At 39.0% G+C, this 18,687-nt stretch overlaps 1 protein-coding gene across 4 annotated transcripts in view; it reads left to right on the forward strand.

Annotated features, from left to right (window-relative positions):
• Positions 1-18,687, forward strand: part of MAPK14 (mitogen-activated protein kinase 14) — a 72,401-nt gene that overhangs the window by 31,321 nt on the left and 22,393 nt on the right. For all 4 annotated transcript variants that reach the window (XM_045772060.2, XM_045772059.2, XM_045772058.2 and 1 more), the window contains exons 4-8: positions 13,250-13,361; positions 14,066-14,095; positions 14,431-14,478; positions 15,602-15,716; positions 16,286-16,357. In XM_045772060.2, coding sequence (XP_045628016.1) covers positions 13,250-13,361; positions 14,066-14,095; positions 14,431-14,478; positions 15,602-15,716; positions 16,286-16,357 — 377 coding nt within the window. The remainder of the gene's footprint in view (positions 1-13,249; positions 13,362-14,065; positions 14,096-14,430; positions 14,479-15,601; positions 15,717-16,285; positions 16,358-18,687) is intronic.

The following is an 18,687-nucleotide window of genomic DNA, read 5'->3' on the forward strand; positions in this document are numbered from 1 at the left end:
AGGAGAGAAAGCTGGTGTGAGAATATTTATTTAGTAGGTCACCATTGTGGGCAACTGGGCTGAAAACTACCAGGATCTTCTAGGAAGCAGTTTGAATGCACCTCAGATGGGGAGCATTTATCCCCTGGCCCCTGACCCTGTTGGCAAGGGTTTGCTCCAGGGGGCATTAATGCCCTCACATACCCAGATTGCACATGTGTGAGTACAAGATCGATTCCAGCAGGTGTTCTTGTGCATGTAGGAGCTATCTACTGTAGCTTTCCCAGTATCTGAATTAGCCCACCTCCCTCCCATCCCCAGTTCACAGATATACTCTACCATAGAGAAAAGGAACACCTTAAATTCAGAGTTATACATTTTGTCCTCTTGAAATTTTAGCATTACTACTGGAAAGGATGACTGTTGTGAAAATCAAAACAGAATTGCAGATCATGGCTGCTTCTTAACCTCTACTCCCCGTTGTCCCCAGGGCTGAACTTACTTTCTCCCCACCCTTATCCTGTGTTCAGTTTCTCCTACTTCATTTATCCTAGGCTGACTGCAAGCATCATTTGCTCCTTTCCCAAAGAATAAGCAGGGGGATATGTTTGAGCTTGTGTGTTCTGTCTAATGAAAGGGGTGAAAGAAAAAAATGAAAAAGAAACATAGAACATGAAATGTAGAAAGAAGCAGGAAAGGTAGCAGAAATTTTTTCCCACCTTGTGAACTTAGTTGGAAGATGATATGGCTAAGAATAGAAGATGAAAGTGAAGAATCTGGTCCAGGTATGAGAATTTCCACCCATGTTAACCTTGATCCTGCTAATGAAAGTCTAAGAAACAAGCAAAGGGTGGGCACCTGGCTGGCTCAGTCGGTTAAGTGTCTGCCTTTGGCTCAGGTTGTGATCCCAGGGATCCTGAAATTGAGCCCCTTGTCAGGCTCCCTGCTCAGCTGGGAGTGCTTCTCCCTCTGCCCCTCCCCCTGCTCATGCTCCCACTCTCTCTCTCTCTCTCTCTCTCTCAAAGTCTTAAAAAAAGAAAAAAAGAAACAAAGGGAAAAATAGGCAATAACTAAGAACCTGCCGCCCTGCTTGGCACTGGAATGTGGAGGCTTCCAAAGGTTATTGGATGCTACCCAGGCAAGGGCACATGTGTTGCAAATTGTTGAGCCCTCCTGTTAGGCTGTACTTGGAAAAGAATATTGCAGAATTATGTGGGGTTTTTTTCCCCTTTAAAATTAATTTTTATTTTTTTAAAGAATATTTTTAGAACATCCTTAACTTTATAACAAAATTTAGAGGGAGGTACAGAGATTTCCCAAATATGCCCCTGCCCTCCCCCCCACGCACATGCGTAGCTTCCCCCATTGTCAACATCACTCACCAGCATGGTACCCTTTTTTTTCTTTTTTTTTTAACCGAAGATGAACCTGTAGTGACACATCATGATCACCCAAAGTCCGTCGTTTACCTTAGGGTTCACTCTTGGTGCTGTAAATCTGTGGATTTGGACAAATGCATCATCACATATTAACATTTAAGATTATACAGAGTATTTTCACTGCTCTAAGAATGGTGAGTTTTGATATTCTGCCTAGATGTGGAAGAAATGCTGAAGTAATGTGTTTGTGAATTACTCTGGAAAACATTTGAATCAGGTCTGAGCTATACCCTAAAATTTTAGGTATCATGAGAATGGATTTATTATTTAACAAAGGATTTGGTGATTTGCTGACTGGGAAAATCTGTATTTTGGCTTAATCAGGCATTATGGAACTGGATTATGAACCTGTTTTTTTCCATGTGAAAAGATCTTATTTAAGGCTAGTGTCTATTTGAAAGGTGAAGTTTTATCCATTGTTGTGCCAATGGCTCCTTTATCCATTTGAAGGCCACTGATTACAAGCATACCCACTGAACTAAAGTTGCATTTATTTCTTCATTCATTCAACAAATACTGTCACTGCTGAGTAGGAATCTGTTCTCTCTACTTGAATTTAGCTGAGTTCTGGCTCGCTCCTTCCTTCCTTCCTTCCTTCCTTCCTTCCTTCCTTCCTTCCTTCCTTCCTTCCTAGCTCTATTGAGATATAATAGTCATCGAACATTGTGTGAGTTGGGTTCTGGTTATTTTATAAACAGGAACTGAGTTCATTTCTTGGGAGCAAATCTCAGTACCACTTGTTGAATGCTTGCTGAGAGGGGTGTTAGAAAAAGTCTCCAAATAATGGGAAACACTAATCTTTCCCCTTGATGAAATCAGAATCTTAACTGGGGAAGGAAGTAAACTCAAGAACACTTTCATAACCAAGTTACTTGGCTGTATGACCTGGACAAGTTACTTTGCTTCTGTGGGCCCACTGGTTCTCTAATCAAACCTGGTAGGCAAGTGATGAAAGTTGGGGTGGTGGACTTCTGAAGCGTTTTGTTTTTAAGATTTTATTTATTTATTTTAGAGAGAGAGAGCACGCGAGGAGGGGGAGGGGCAGAGAGAGAGGGAGAATCTCAAGCAGACTCTGCCACTGAGTGCAGAGCCGGGAGTCTGATGGGGGCTAGATCCCTCGGCCCCAAGATCATGACCTGAGCCAAAATCAAGAGTCGGACGCTCAACCCACCAAGCCACCCAGGCGCCCCTGAAGTGGATCTCTGAAAATAGAGTGGTAACCCTAAGGTTGCCTTACGAAAATGTTTCATTGTTTATTTTTCTATGATGTTTGTATCACTGAAAGAAATTAGCGCTTATCAGGACTGTGGTTATTTCAGTGTTTTCCAAAGTCATTTCAGAATTTGCATGAGGCCAAACATCTTCACCAACAATTGCAAGGTTTGCAAATTTAAATACCTTTAGGGTCAGACAAATAACGTAAATGAGGCTCAGTATTATACAACTGGAAATGGTAGGATCTGTGGTGAAACAGAATACTTGCACTTCCTAAAAGCACTCAAATTGACATTAAAACAAAACAAGCAAGCAAACAAAAAATGTATTCGGGCCAAATGAAACACGCTGAAGGCTAGAGTGGTTCTACAGGCTGCCAGTTTTGGAGCAGGCTATAATTTTGAACATGAACTTTTCATGCTAATTAATAAAATATCTAGTTTTCATATTTACAGTAACTTAATTATGTGTTGTGTGTATTTGTGCCTTTATGTTTCAGTTAGCACTTTTCATTTATCATACAATTCAAATTTTTACTGGATTTTTAACTTCTTGGTTAATAGGCATTCTGCATACTTCATTTATAAGACTGTACTTTTAAGAAAGGAACAATAGGTAGTGAGTTTTGATCATTAGGAATAACGTGCAGTTACTGAATCTAACCGATATTGTTTGGAAAATGTGAAATTAAAAGATGAATATATCAGGTTGTTCTTGGTGACTGCTGTGTGATGTGGTTGCACAGACAGCAAAATTTTGTAGAGATATAACTAGACATTTTAAATGATTGGAAATCATTTGGACATTTCTGTTGGCTTCTAAATGGCAATATTTGGCAGGAGGTGGCATATATATGCATATGCATGCTGCAAATATTTAGTTACCAATAGAAGTAAAAAAATTTTAAATGGCCAGTCTTAGAACCTAACCCCTAGAGTAAGCTGCACCTTTGTGCAACACTGTTGCCTTTTCTTGGCTATAGAGGTTCTCTAACCAAGCTTAGGAGGCAGTGAAGAGTTTTTGGACTTAGTGGAAACTATTTCCTCAAATGTTAGGAAAACTGAATTGTCATCTAAGTGGAAGGCAGTCTGTCCCTACTATTTACCGCTTTTTCCATTTTTTTACAACTTGACATTGCAGGTTTCTCATACCTGAGTTCCTTACCTCTCCTTAGTTCTTGAAGACACAAATGGAAGTAGAGTTGTGGATTCTTCTACGATCTAGCAGAGGACCTTCCAACAGGGTTGGTCAGCCGCCATTGTTTTCATGAAGACCAGTGGGCAGATTATCACCTAGTTTAGAGTCACGTTTGATAAAAATGATGGTTTAACCAATCAGTGTAGCCTTTTATGTCAATGTAAAAGCTGCTGGGCATACCGAATAGGTAAAGGGAGTTTCTGGATTTACATTTAACCTGATTTCATTCAGTGTTTTGGCTTTTGGGTGCCCAGTGTTTGGGTATTTGAATGCACAACCTGTACCAGGCACAGGGCTAGTCTCTGGGGAATGTAGCAGTAAATAAGATAAACATGATCCCTGATGATAGAGTTCAGACTCCTACTGGAAGAGAAGAAAAATTTTTTTAAATTTTATTTTAAATTTAAATTAAAAAATTTTTAAAGATTTTATTTATTTGTTAGAGAAAGAGAGTACAAGTGGGGGGAGCACAGGCAGAGGGAGAGGCAGGCTCCCTGCTGAGCAGGGATTCCCGATGCAGGACTCTATCCCAGGACCCTGGGATCATGACCTGAGCCAAAGGCAGCTGCTTAACCGACTGAGCCACCCAAGCGCTCGAGAGAAGAAAATTTTAAATAATCAAACAAAAGACAGTGTGGTCAGTTCTGAAGGATCCATGATTTGTTCCTGGGTACTCTCTGACCCCGTCTATATTCTTTCCATTCACTCTCTGCATTCCAGCCACTCTGGCCTCTATTCTTCCTTGAGTACAGACATCCACATTCTCAGTAGGACCTTTGCCCTGGTTTCTAAGGTGGGCCTGAACACTCTCCCCACATATCCACATGACTGGCTCCTTCGTTTCTTTCAGGACCCTCCTCAAGGGTCTCTTCACTAGGAGCTCTTTCCCCCTCACCACCATAGCTGCAACCTGCCTCCGCTATCAGGTCTGCTCCTAACTCCACTTGGTTCTTAGCACAGTTTACCATCCCATGTTTGTTACTGTGTGTCTTTTCTCTCTCTGGCTTATATGCTGTAGTAGAGTGGGGAGTTTGTTTCCTTCCTTGTTGAATCTTTAGTGCTTAGAGATTTCAGATGAGGAAACTGCACTTGAGAGAGATGAACTCAACTCTGTAATACCACCTACGAATTGCACACATCTCAGGTCTTTTCGTTCTAAATCTATTTCTGATCACATTTTTCTTGATCCAGGGCTATGATTATTATTTAAAAGTCTACCAACCCTTCTTATTGGGTAAATACTGTGATCAGTTCTGTGTAAGATATCAAAACTAAAGGCCTTCCAGTTGCATGTGGTGCCTGTTATTAATGAGATGAAGCATAAATGTTTGCCTAAAACAGCTAAACGACCAAGTCAAATTTGTAATGTGGAAGCAACATACAGGGTGTTAAAGTGATATCAGAATATGAGAGAAACTTAGTGGAGGAAGAAGGTAATAACTATCTGAAGAAACAGATAAATATGGGTGGGTGTAGAGGTTAAAATTTATTCCAGGCAGTCAAAGAAATAAAGAAAACATGTAAATTGTACAGAAAAAGAGATTTGCATTTAATGGAGAATGTTAAAGGAGTAGATAGATAACCATTGATTTTTCTTTTGTATTTGGATAAAAACTGTAGGTAAATTCTGATTGATTGACTTTTGTAGCAGAGAAGAATTGTTTTCCTGATTTAGCAAATAAACATTATCTAGTTGGAAATAATGCTTTCCTCCATCACTGTGAAAGAAGTACCCAGCCTCATTGTTCGGACTTACAGACATACTTTCATTCTTTGAAAACAGGCTGAGTGTCCAAGATAGGTAATATAAGAGAATCAGTCTGGGAGAAAGATGAAGGAGGTGAAGCCCTTGTAGATGCCTTCACTGACGTACACTTGAAAGCTGAATAAATTACACATCCTTTAAGAAAATACCTCTGAGTTTTGTCTGACATGTCAATAAGATGCCCCCTTTTCTCAGATGAGCTGATTTCAAAACGTAGAGACGTTTCAGGGTCTAGCTTAGAGTTTCGATCCTTCAGTCTTTCCCTCATTAACTCCTTCCCAAGTCTGGGTTGGGGCCCTCTAGCACCTTGGCGTTCCCTTTCTAGTCTGGGTTGGGGCCCTCTAGCACCTTGGTGTTCCCTTCCTAAGTCTGGGTTGGGGCCCTCTAGCACCTTGGCGTTCCCTTTCTAGTCTGGGTTGGGGCCCTCTAGCACCTTGGCGTTCCCTTTCTAGTCTGGGTTGGGGCCCTCTAGCACCTTGGCGTTCCCTTTCTAGTTCTAATCATGCTCTATTATTATTTTATGCTTATATATGCCTTCCTCTCATCCTTTTTATCATTGCATCCCCAGTGCTCAATGGTTAATATTTGTTGGTGGAGTGATAGAAGAAATACCCTTGTGCTGTCTTGTTTATAGCTGGTTGATGGTCTAGTTTTCCTGTAGTTCGCTCAGTGCATTCTCTTTTGACTAGCTTTTTTTGTTTTTATCCTGTAACAGGATATACAGGATATAACTAGACTCAATATTCTACCATATGGAGACTAAGGAGTCTAGTTTGGTCGATGCGGGTCATGTAGAAGACACCTCTCAGTAGTCTTTGCTTCAGATGAGGAGAATAGTTTGTTGTGCAATAAGCTGGCTAAGCTGTCTACTTGGCTGCTAAATGGTGCTTTCACTCCTTACATTAGAACCATCTGGTCTGCTGACCAGAAGATCTTTGGCAGGAGTATTTCAATGAGATGTGTCTTGCTTGGTCTTACTAGTATATCTATATGCGTTGTCCTGGGTCATTTGATTCTGTTCAGTAGTAATTGAGTGCTTACTATCTACCAGGCACCGTTCTAGTTCCTTTAGCTGCTACAGGAACAAAAAGAATTTTGTCCTCCTTGAGCATTGTACAGGTAGGTAACAATAAACAGCGAGCATACAAAAAATTTGACAGTATATTAGCAGGCAATAATGCTGTGGACAAAAAGAAAAGGTAGAGTAGGGAAGGGGAGTTAGGAGTGTGAGGGTAGGGGGTGAGGTGCAGTTTTAAATGGGTGGCCAAGGATAGACTGAATAATGCTTAGATGAATAATGCTTTTCCCCTCATTGAGAAGGGGAATTTTGGAGCAAACATTTGAAGGAGGAGAGGAATTAGACCCATGGATATCTGGGGGAAAAGCCTTCCAACCAGAAGGAACAGCCGCTGCAAAAGTTCCGGGGTGGAAGACCCCCATGCTGAATTGGAATTGCAGCAAGGGGCCTGTGTGCCTGGAGCATGGAGGCCAGTGTGGAGCTGAATGTGAACAGCAGAGAGAAGTGGACGATGAGGGCAGAGAGATAACTGAGGACGGGGGTACCGGATTATGTAAGGCTTTAGTGGCCATTGAAGGGGTTTTTATCTTTATTCTAAATGAAAAGGGAAGGCTTTTGAGGAGAAAAGTGACATGATCTGATTTTTACTTTTAAAGAGTTACTCTGCTGCTGTGTTGCAAATAGACTGTAACAAGTCCCAAGGATCACTTGATGTATTTCAGAGCCTTGTGGTTACAAATTGTCAATCCCTGTGATTATTTTAAATACTTTGTTTAAATACGGAAATGTTTTCTGCTTTTTTTTGGTAATTGCTTTATCAAATAGGGCTGACAGTAGTAAACATGCCAATCTATAGATAGAAAAGAGGCTTTTTTTTCTACATAAGTTTTTTTTTTTTTTTTTTTTTTCTGGTCGTATAATGCTTTAAAAAGAAAGGTGGTAGGGGAGGGCTCTTGACAATTGGGTGTTGTCCAATAACTTAACTTAATAAATGAAGTTCTAGAACGGGCGCTGTCTAGAGTACTGAAAACCATTTATTATAGAGTTCTGCGTTTTTGATCGTAGGGTAGAAAGTGAAAATGGTAATTTGTGCTCCTTAAGTTTGAATAAATTTAAAGGAGACCATCTTCACAAGAAAAGTGAAAAATGAGATTTGTGTCAGACCATGTAATAGTCTTTTAAGCCTTTAAAGTAATAAGGTCCTACTTACTTACCTCATTTTTATTTAACTATTTATTTATTTATTTGGGGGGGAGGGGCAGAAGGAGAGGGGAAGAGAGAGAGAATTTCAAGCAGACTCCCTTCCCTGCTGAGTGTGGAGCCTGATGCAGGGCCCCATCTCACGACCCTGAGATCACAACCTAAGCCCAAACCAAGAGTCCAAGGCTTAACTGACTGTGCCACCCAGGTGCCCCTACTTAATTTATTTTTAAAGATGGGAGTAGGGAAGGGAGAATAGGGAGCCATTTCTCTCCACTAGCTGCAGCCTCTGTGCTCACAGCTCACATTTGCCTGGAATCCAGAGGCCTCCTTGGCTAAGGACTCCATAATGCTGGATATTTTCATCCTGATGTTCTTTGCCATCATAAGCATGGTCATCTTGTCCTACATTATCTCTCTGCTCTCGTGGCCTGCAGCTGCGGTGGGAGGTCCTCAGAATAGCTCAGAGGGGGAAGGATGAAGCTGACAGGCCAAACATCCTGCTTTGCTGACGCACCAGTGGATTTTTGCTTCTGGACATTATTTTGGCTCCTGGTCTCCAGTCCAACAGGAGGCCTCTTAGCAGCAGCAGCAGTCCTGCTGCCCAGCAGACCTCTTCCAGAGCCTTCTGGATATGGTTAACCACTGTCAAGCTCAGAGGCAGAGGGCCTCAGCTGGGACCTCAGGAATTTGTGGGCATGGCTGGCAGATGCTGTGTGCCTTTGAGCTGCAGATAGAAGGTGTTGAGGACACGGAGCTGAAATGTAGACTCATTAAAGTTACCATGGAGAACTGCTCAAATATTCATTTTGATAGCCCTTCTTTAGGTGTAAATGCAACTGCATATTATGCTAAAATACATTCTTTCCTTTCCCTCTCACACACTGGGGGCGGCGGGGGGAGGTCCCTTGTAAGTCTGTCTTCATCTGTGGAACAGTCACTTTATCACTGTCTTTACAGATTGCACAGTCTGAGCTTGTGTGGTATCCTTGTCTCACTCTCTAGCCAAAAGGAACTTGTCATTTGAATTTTTAAGATTTATCATATTTTTTCCACTCCACTTGTGCCTCAGCTTCTCATTTAAAGAGAAAAATGGTTATATAGGCCTCATTCTTTGTGACTGGCTGAATTATAAATTATTGAAATAGTGTAACTGTAACTCATCTTGTTATTTGGGGAAAATCTCTCTCTTACCCCAAAATAAATGTTTTTTTATATTGTCAAATGTTCCTTTTCTGAAAGAAAACTTTCAGTATATTTCTTTGCCCAACTCGGGTTGAAGAAACTAGGTATTTTAGAATCCTGACTAGACTTGGGCCCCAAATCTGTGGTACCCGTTCCTTCGAAAAGTCCATCATAATTGTTCTACATTTGATTTTCCTTTCTAGCTTAAAGATAAACAAGGAGGGAAAAAAAAGACGGGAGAACTAGATAGCATTCCAGCTGTTCTTAAGTCAAACCTCCGTTGATTTGTTTGAGGTGTTAGGAACACTGACAATAGTAGTTACGTCTTTACTCAAATGTAATTAAATTGCTTTCCAGAGACAAATGCTGTAGAAATTACGTGGTTATCCGTGAATGCTCTTTTTGGAATTGACTTATTTAAAATGTGCTCATCTGTATTTTCCTCTCACTCCCTTGTTCACTATTTAAAAGTTCATACCACTTCCATAGACATTCAGTAACTTTGTGTGATGCTTGCTTTTGTCCACTGTTGGAAGATTTATTTTTGGAACCCTTTCTATATGTGATGAGTTGGAATTTGACAATTGGTGGTTGCAGATTGGTCTTTGGGAGTCGTGGAAATGGCATACAGTCATTAGGTTAGTTCCTGCAAGACACTTCAGCCACGAATAACGCTTTTCAGTTTACTTCATTGTAGCCTGGCGGCAATGCTTGACAGTTACTACCATTTCGACCGATTAATCTTATATCCTTACATCATGTTTTGACAGTCTCACCCTCTGTCTGGAAATTTTAGTGATAAAATGGATGTGGTTTCTGATGGGGACAGTGGTGGAATATTCTAATTAAAAGCATGCTCTTTTTTTCTCAGACTGTGCGATCAGTGGTCTTCTGGCTGTGTAGGCTTTAAGTCATGGGTAACTATTTATTTTATTTTTTTTAAGATTTTATTTATGTATTTGAGAGAGAGAGAAATAGCAAGAGAGCACGAGTTGGGGGGTAGGGAGAAAGGGAAAAGCAGGCTCCCTGCTCGTCAGGGAGCCTGACACAGGTCGACACAGCTTGATCCCAGGACCCCAGGATCATGACCTGAGCTGAAGGCAGATGCTTAACCTACTGAGCCACCCAGGCGCCCCTACTGGTAACCATTTAAACACGGTAATTATACTTGAAGTTACTATGGTTGCATTGGTAATACTGCTTAACATGTTTGTAAACTAGCACAGACCTGTTAAGATTTTTAGGTTTTATTTCAAGACAAATTAATAGATTCTAAGTGGAATCATCTAGAACAATTTCTTTACCTTTTCTCTTTAAAATTATTTTTTAAAGTTGAGAGAATAATCCTTGTACTATCCAAAGTCATAAAATGTAATTTTATGCAAAACACACTTATGAAATAGAAATCAGATTCTCTCTTCCTCAGCCTAAGCTTTGCAATTTGTCATAATTGATATGGATATGGCAACCATTATACTAGATCTTCTGGGAGAAGTTCTGATTTCAAAACATTAACCAGTTATTGGCAACATTCTCTTATTTGTCAGATTATGTGTCAGTTGGTGTTAAAAACTTCAGTGACTGTGATTAATGGAATATTGCTAGGTTTTTGCCAGCTTTCTTCTTTCGTTAAAGATTAACTTTGATAGTAAGTATTGAGAATTACTACGGAAATTATCTGGAGATACTGCTTCCCAGATTATTGTGATACTTACAAAACTTTTTTAAAAAAGATCATTCTCTTGACTTAAATTTGAAGTCATCTGGAAGAATTTGGAGGCAGTGTGTGCTGTGATTAAGAACATGAATGGTCCTGAGAGCAGACAGTTTTCGATTCCACCCCTGACATTACCACTCTAAAACTTGAGCAGGTTACATATCCTTGTTCTGTCTCTTGTTTCCTCATCAATGCAATGGGAGCGCTAATGGAACTTAACCTTACAGAGTTGTCGGGAAGAGACCATGAGACACAGGCATCATAAATAGTGCTTGGCACAGAATACACACTGACTGCCTCTGGTTATGTTGTGTTCAGCTTGAAACATCTCTTACAAGAGAATTACCTCCATGAAACATTTCAGACAGTCCAGTTTTTTCTTTAAGTTACATTTAGACTCTGCCCTTTCCTCAAGGCAGTTGAATTGTGCAAGCTTTAAAAGTATGAAATGCTAAAACCTTAATTTTACATCTAGGCTAAGTTCTGTTGATCTTTGTGAAATTGGGAACTGACCATATCATCCCAACAGGGAAATTATGAAACAGAAAAAAATTCAATTCCTTTTTGAGGAAATTTAAATAATAATATTGTGTGTGTGTGTAGAGAAGTCTGTACATATTTATTTATACAATATATTAATAGTAGATTTAAATTTACTAGCCTGGTTTCTTTCCCTCCAATTTATATAAAAAATAAAGATGGAAATGAAATGAAATCAGCATTCTTTATAGCTCAGCTGGTATACATTATTATTCAGCCTCAGGAATGCGTAGTGATTCTTACATGGTAGATAAAACCTAACCTGCTTTTTAAAAATTCAGCCTTTTTAGTACTGATCTGGTTTTTATGTTCCCATGGCTGTGTAATACAGTAATGAGTGGGTAAGGCATTGCATCTAGAATATCCATGGTGAACCTGTTGGACTTGAATGTAATTGTTCCCTAATCTGACCACGTAGGATTAATAACCAGCACCACACCTGTGAGGAGAGGTTCTGTCTTGCTTATAGATAATGTTCTTCCTTCCTTTAAAGTAAATGCAGGAATATTGTCAGTGAACAATATCCTTTTGCCAGTGAATCTTAAAAAAAGGAGAATTATAATTTGAAAATTTAAAGATAACGATTTTAGAGTCTACAACTTGGTTTATAATGAGGTGGAAATATAATGATAGATTTAAAAATCCAAGATACTTTATTACAGCAGTGCATTTAGTAGCCCTGCATATTTCTCATGCAACGACACTTTTTTAAAAAACGGATACTAACACATACATCATTCTAATTTTCATCTTTGCTTTTTTCTTTTCTCTTTAGATAAAAAACTAATATCAAGTAGGAACGAGTATAGAAATTTTTAGAAAAATAGATGGTAGGTGGTAAAGTTAGGATAGGGGTGTTAAAAATGAGCCCCCATGAGTAGTTATTAAGTTTTTAGCTATCACTGTGGCACTTACTGGGTGACTTATTTTATTTTATTTTATTTTATTTTATTTTATTTTATTTTATTTTATTTTATTCATCATGATAACTGTACTTTTTAATCCCCATCACCTATTTCACCCATCATTCCACCCACCTCTTGTCTGGTTTGTATAGATATCTTCTCTGTAGGTAAGAGTCTGTTTCTTGGTTTGTCTCTCTCTTTCTGCCCCCCCCCCTTGTTCATTTGTTTTCTTTCTTATGTTTTACATATGAATGAGGTCATATAGTATCTGTCTTTGACTGACTTATGTCGCTTAACATTATACTCTCTATCTCCATCCATGCTGTTGCAAATGGCAAGATTTCATTCTTTTTTATGGCTGAGTAATATTCCGTTACACACACACACACACACACACACACACACACACACACACACTACATCTTCATCCATTCATCTATCGATGGACACTTGGCCTGCTTCCGTAGTTTGGCTATTGTAAATAGTGCCGCAGTAAACATAGGGGTGCATGTATCCCTTTGAATTAGTGCTTTTGTATTTTGGGGTAAATACCCAATAGTGCAATTACTGGATTGTAGAGTAGTTGTATTTTCAATTTTTTGAGAAACCTCCATACCATTTTCCACAGCAGCTGCACCATTTTGCGTTCCCACCAACAGTGCAAGAGGGTTCCTTTTTCTCCACATCCTCACCAACACTGGTTGTTTCTTGTGTTTTTAATTGTAGCCATTCTGACAGGTGTAAAGTGTTATCTCATTGTAGTTTTGATTTGCATTTCCTTGATGATAAGTGACGTTGAGCATCTTTTCATGTGTCTGTTGGCCGTCTGTATGTCTTCTTTGGAGAAATGTCTGTTCATGTCTTCTGCCCATTTCTTAATTGGATTATTTGGTTTTTGGGTATTGAGTTGTATCAGTTTATATATTTTGGATACTAACCCTTTATCAGATAATGTCGTTTGCAAATATCTTCTATTCAGTAGGTTGCCATTTAGGAGTGGCCTCTTCTTAAAAACTTTTGGAAGTCTTATGAAGATAAGAGCTTTCATAGGGGTTCTGGATTGTTGTGTAACTCTCCATTAATTTCTAGGTATCTGGTGACCCATCTCATGGGAGCGGATCTGAACAACATTGTGAAATGTCAGAAGCTTACGGATGACCATGTTCAGTTCCTCATCTACCAGATTCTCCGAGGTCTCAAGGTATGTTCTTCCTTTCTCCATTCCAAGGCTTAAGAAAAGGGAGGGGGAAAAAAACTTTTCTTATGGAAAATTTCAAACACTCACAAAATCACAAGTACATCAGTGTAGTGAACCCCTATGTTTACTCAGTGACCACAGTTACCAACATATGGGCAAATCTTGTTTCTTTTGTATTCCTCAATCCCTGGATTATTTTAAGGCAGGTCCAGACATATTGTCATTCCACCCATAGATATTTCAGTATGTATGTCCAAGAGCTCAGGACTTCATTCTTACATCTAAAGAGTAGTAATAATTTCTTGATATAATCTAATATCTGGTCAGTGTCATGTTGAAACTTTAAAAACCTCCTCAAGGAGCCTAATTTATTTGTGGGAGGGGCAGGTAAGTAATGTTTTAAAATTAAGCCACCTTTGACATTTAGCGGCTTTGAGTCCTTATTGAGCTCCATAACACCCACCAGAAAACAGGTTGAAAGCTCTGTTTAACTCATGCCTCAACTCTATCAGTAGAGTTGATGGTATAGAAATCATTGTAGATATGTATAAATGAACAGATTACTGTTAATTACTTGTTCCCATTTCTAATCCCATTATTTAATACTAGCAGTTCTTATTGGCTCATGAAAATATACTTCAACTATGTCATATGACTGTAAGAGTTTGGAGATAACTTTTTGATTAACTGACTTTTCTCTTTCACAGTATATACATTCAGCTGACATAATTCACAGGGTAATGTATTGTGATTTTGATTAAATTATTTGGGGAGGGGGGGGTACTGAAGTGGAGAGGACTGGCATTCAGCCAAAATCCTAATCTGAATTTACTTTAGCGATGGAACTATTGATTGATTCTAACTTTGCTTTAGGTTTAAACTGATTAAAGAAAGAAGATGTATAGTTTTTAGTTTTTTAAGGCTAATTAAGACTAGCTATGACTATAGATGGAGATCACTGATGGCTGGATAAAGTCTTACCTTCATGTTTGGATCTTCGTCATTACCTGTAGGGAGAAAACCTACCGTGTATCATGATGTTGATCGTGTCCTCTCTGTACTTGCTTCCTAGGACCTAAAACCTAGTAATCTAGCTGTGAATGAAGACTGTGAGCTGAAGGTGAGATGAAGAGACACTGGTAATTGTTTGTTTCAATGTGTAATTTTATGTTTGGCTAACCAGGCAGAGTAATGAAACAGTTCCAGTAATGGAACTTTTTATCTGAAAACTCATACCGTCCTTAGGAATATCAGATTTTGAAATTTGAACCACAGACTTCGTAAGTTTTAGTTTACAGGACATTGAAGATGGCATCAGGTATCTTGTTTTCATTTTAAAGTAAAGTTAAGTAAGAAATTTAATTTATAAGTTATAATAAAGGAAAAGTATAATCTGAATATCAAGTAAGCAATCCTGAAGAAATAATTACTAGATCAGTTTCCTAAGAGAAAAATGGCAGAAGCCACTCATTCAAAATAATTCAAATAGAATGTAGGTAGTCTGTAGAGAGCAAGCAGCTCTGGAATGTTTTTTCTTCTTCTTAATCTTTAAACATAATTAAATATAATAAAATGCATCATTTTAAGTGTATGCTTGGCAAAATTTTTATATCCATTTAACCACCAACACAATTAAAATAAAGAACAGTTTATCACTTCAGAAAGTTGCCTTGTGCTCCTTCCTAGGCAGTCCTCTGCCCCCACCCTTCCACTACCCCTAATTCTGGCTTCTGACAACCACTGATGTGCTCGTTGACACTTAGAATAGATTTATTTTTTCTGGAATTTCATATAAATGGAATCCTGCAGTATTTGTGTGTGTATCTAACTTATGCTCAGTATAATATTTTGAAATCTGTGTTGTATTGAGTAGTATTCATTTTATGAATATGCCACAATTTGTTTATCCATCTACCTGTTGATAGACGTTTGCTTTAATTCTAGTTTGGGGCTGTGTACAGCTGCTATGAATATTCATATTCAAGCCTTTGGGTGGATGTATGTTTTTATTTCTCTTGGGGTAAATCCCTAGGAGTAGCATTTTTTGTTTAGCTTTTTGTAATTTTATTTTTTAAAGTTTTTGCTGCATTTATCATACATTCTAAGCATGGACTAGGAAGTATGTTTATGAAAGTACTATATTGTTCTTCCTTTTTCTAAGGCGTTAGAGTTTTTTCCCCTCCTGCTTTATAAGTCTTAGGAGCTTGACTGTTCCAGTGCCTGATTTCTCTTCTCTCCCTTAGATCTTGGATTTTGGACTGGCCCGACATACAGATGATGAAATGACAGGCTATGTGGCCACCAGGTGGTACAGGGCTCCTGAGATCATGCTGAACTGGATGCATTACAACCAGACAGGTATTGCTTTTAGTGGTTATTTAGCACCTTATTAGTCACGACGTTGGGTGTATTTGGGATTCTCAGAAGTGGAGATGATGGGAGTGGGAGGAAACATCTTTTTCCCCCCCACCCAGTGATCCTTTTAAAGTCTACAGGAAATATTTCAGGTATTCAGATAGAAAGTGGGGTTTTTTTACACAGCTTTCAAACTTTGTGATTTAGCAGTTGGGTTTTTACTTATTTAGATTTCCAACATATTCTGTGAGTACTTCCACCTGAAGACAATGGGTTCAGTTTTAACCTCTCCACATTACTTTGGAGAATCTACCATTCCTACCAATAAGAATCTCTGCCCCTTTGCGAGCAGCTTGTTTCTCTTGCTTTAACTATGTTTTGACGTCCTACCTAAGAAGCCCTTTAGTCGGGTAAATGTCTTAATAGGCTTACTTCTATAAAGAAGAGTATGATTGTTGAACCTTGGATGTATTATATATTAATTTGAGTATTTCACCTCTAGTTATAGTTCCATTTGTGGTCAAGTATGATAACAGTGATATCATATGCCCTTTTCTCTTTAATTTTGCCAGTTGATATTTGGTCAGTGGGATGCATAATGGCCGAGCTGTTGACTGGAAGAACGTTGTTTCCTGGTACAGACCGTATCCTTTGAAAAGTTTTGGATTCTTGTTTCTTGTATTCCAGTGTCCACGGAAGTATATTGCTTTTATCTATCTCTAGGGAAGGCTCTCAGTTACTTGCTTCAATAGTTCAGATATGTGTTACGAGATCTGCCCTCTGGCTTAGTATCTTGCCTTGTCAAGAAAGAGGCTTCAATTTAATTGCGTGAGTTGGAAAAATTCTTCATAAGCTGGAGAACTCTTTACATCTCTCACATTTCATCTTTTTGGCAGTGAGTCCCTTGTTATATTAATCTTCCCACAGCAGTTCTGCAACCTGAGCGTATTCCTGAGAAGCTCCAGATCTCAATGACTGGTTTAGTCTGCTTGTCCAACACTTAATGAGCACAAGGTACCCATTTACAAATCAGGGGTATCTTTAGCTTTTATGTTTGGTTTACATGTTAAAAAGATTGTATTTGGTCCCTATAATGAGGGACCTGCTGCCTCTTTTTATATTTGTTGTTTAACAACAAATAATAAAAACAAGAAATGATAAGGTCATCCTGACGTGTGCCTTTTTCTTTCCCAGTACGGTTTTGTTTTTAGCCTGGAGTGTAGCCAAACCTTAATTTACTTCCAGATTTATTATTAGTTTATAGTTTATCATGGCCCTTTTATTTTAGGTCCTTTCCTATCTGCTGCATGCCCATTTCATGGTTTAGGAATAGGTTTGTTGGAACTCCCATTTCTTTCACTTGGGGAAAATGTTCAGGTGAGAAAGAATGCTGACTTATGTGTCTACAATTAGGTTTGAAGATTTTTGTAAAATTCATCTGACTAGCTTGGGGGGGAGTGGGTTTGGTTGAGCTTTAAAGATACTGCAGTTATGTTATGAATGTGTTCTATCATGCTTAGAGACCTAAAAGCTGTTTCAGCCCCTCACCTAAGCAAACTCATTGAGTTGATAAACCAGAACATCAAGTTTACTTGCTTACAGTTTGGGATATACTTCTGTGGTGACTGTGGTGTTCATATTGCCTATCGACGTGTTCTAACTATCTTCTGCTAGAGGAAATGTACTTTCCTAATGAACTGAAAAACTTCTGCCCCTCAGGCAAAGCTGTTTATTTCCCTCTGAATATTTCTGCATTGATACAGAGCTCTGTCTCCCTATTATTATTATTGCTCCTCATTCCCAGATTCTAAGTTTAAATACCTAGTGTTTCTCCTTTGTCCTTTACTTCATTCACCTTATGTCTGCATCTTAGAAATGTGGCATATACATTACAGTTCAGGCTAAGAGAATTAGGGAAAATTTGTAATTCCCCCTTTCCTCAGGTACGTATCTCAGAGTCCCATCCTTTAGCCTGTCTTCCCGAGCATACTACTCTGATGCATTGCTCTATTCCCTTCTCCCCCTCGTCTCCTTTATTATCTGTAGCTCCGTCTGTCTTCAGTCAGCCACAGACACTTATGCCTACATAGATAACCAGAGTGGTGCAGAGAGAGAGACAGCCGGGTGTCCTAGTCAAGAGCACATACTCTGGAATCAGACTTCCTGGGTTTAGATCCTACCTCTTTTACTCCCAGCTGTGTGACTTAGACCATATTTTCTAACCTCTATCTCCTGGTTTCCTTAACCATAAAATGTTAATGGTATATACCTCACAAGGTGAGATAGTATCTGGAAAGTTCTTAGAGCCTGCCAGGAAATATTTGTCATCATCTTCATTAGCGACTTTTGGGAAACAGTTTTTCCTTTACCTTCCCACTCTGTTGTCTACCTCTGAATCATTGAAGTTTAATTTTTTTGTTTTATTTAACTATTGTAACAAGTAGTAAAGGTGGGTCCCCTCGGCAGGCTACTGGTAGAAAGGTTTCAAAGCAGCTGTGCCCTGTGGTTTTATCTCACAGACAGCTGCTTACTCCCTGGTGTCTGACTGTTTTAGAATGCTAACTTTCACGCGCGCCTGGGTGGCTCAGTTAGTTAAGCATCTGAGTCTTGAGTTCAGCTCAGGTTTTTGTTAGTTTGTGAGATCGAGCCCCACATCGGTCTCTATGTTGGTGTGGAGCCTGTTTGAGATTCTCTTTCTCCCTTTCCCTCTGCCCACCGCCCCCCACCTCCCCTCTCTTGCACATGCACATACTCTCTCGAAAAAATAAAATAAAAGAATGCTAGCTTTCAGCCTGTAGGAAGTATTCCTTTTTTATGCGTACTTCTTTTCCTTCTATGAGCTTTAACTAGAAAACCTAGCATTTAGATTTTTTACCATGGGCTTCTTTTTTTCAATACATGAAAATTCATTTCAAAATTCTCATGTTAGTAATACACCATTTCTTCTCTGCTTGGCTCTTTTTGAGACAGATAT

This window comes from Ursus americanus, chromosome 32 (assembly GCF_024610735.1).
Source record: "Ursus americanus isolate L20-20 chromosome 32, mUrsAme1.1.p, whole genome shotgun sequence".
In the NCBI taxonomy this organism is placed as follows: Eukaryota; Metazoa; Chordata; class Mammalia; order Carnivora; family Ursidae; genus Ursus; species Ursus americanus.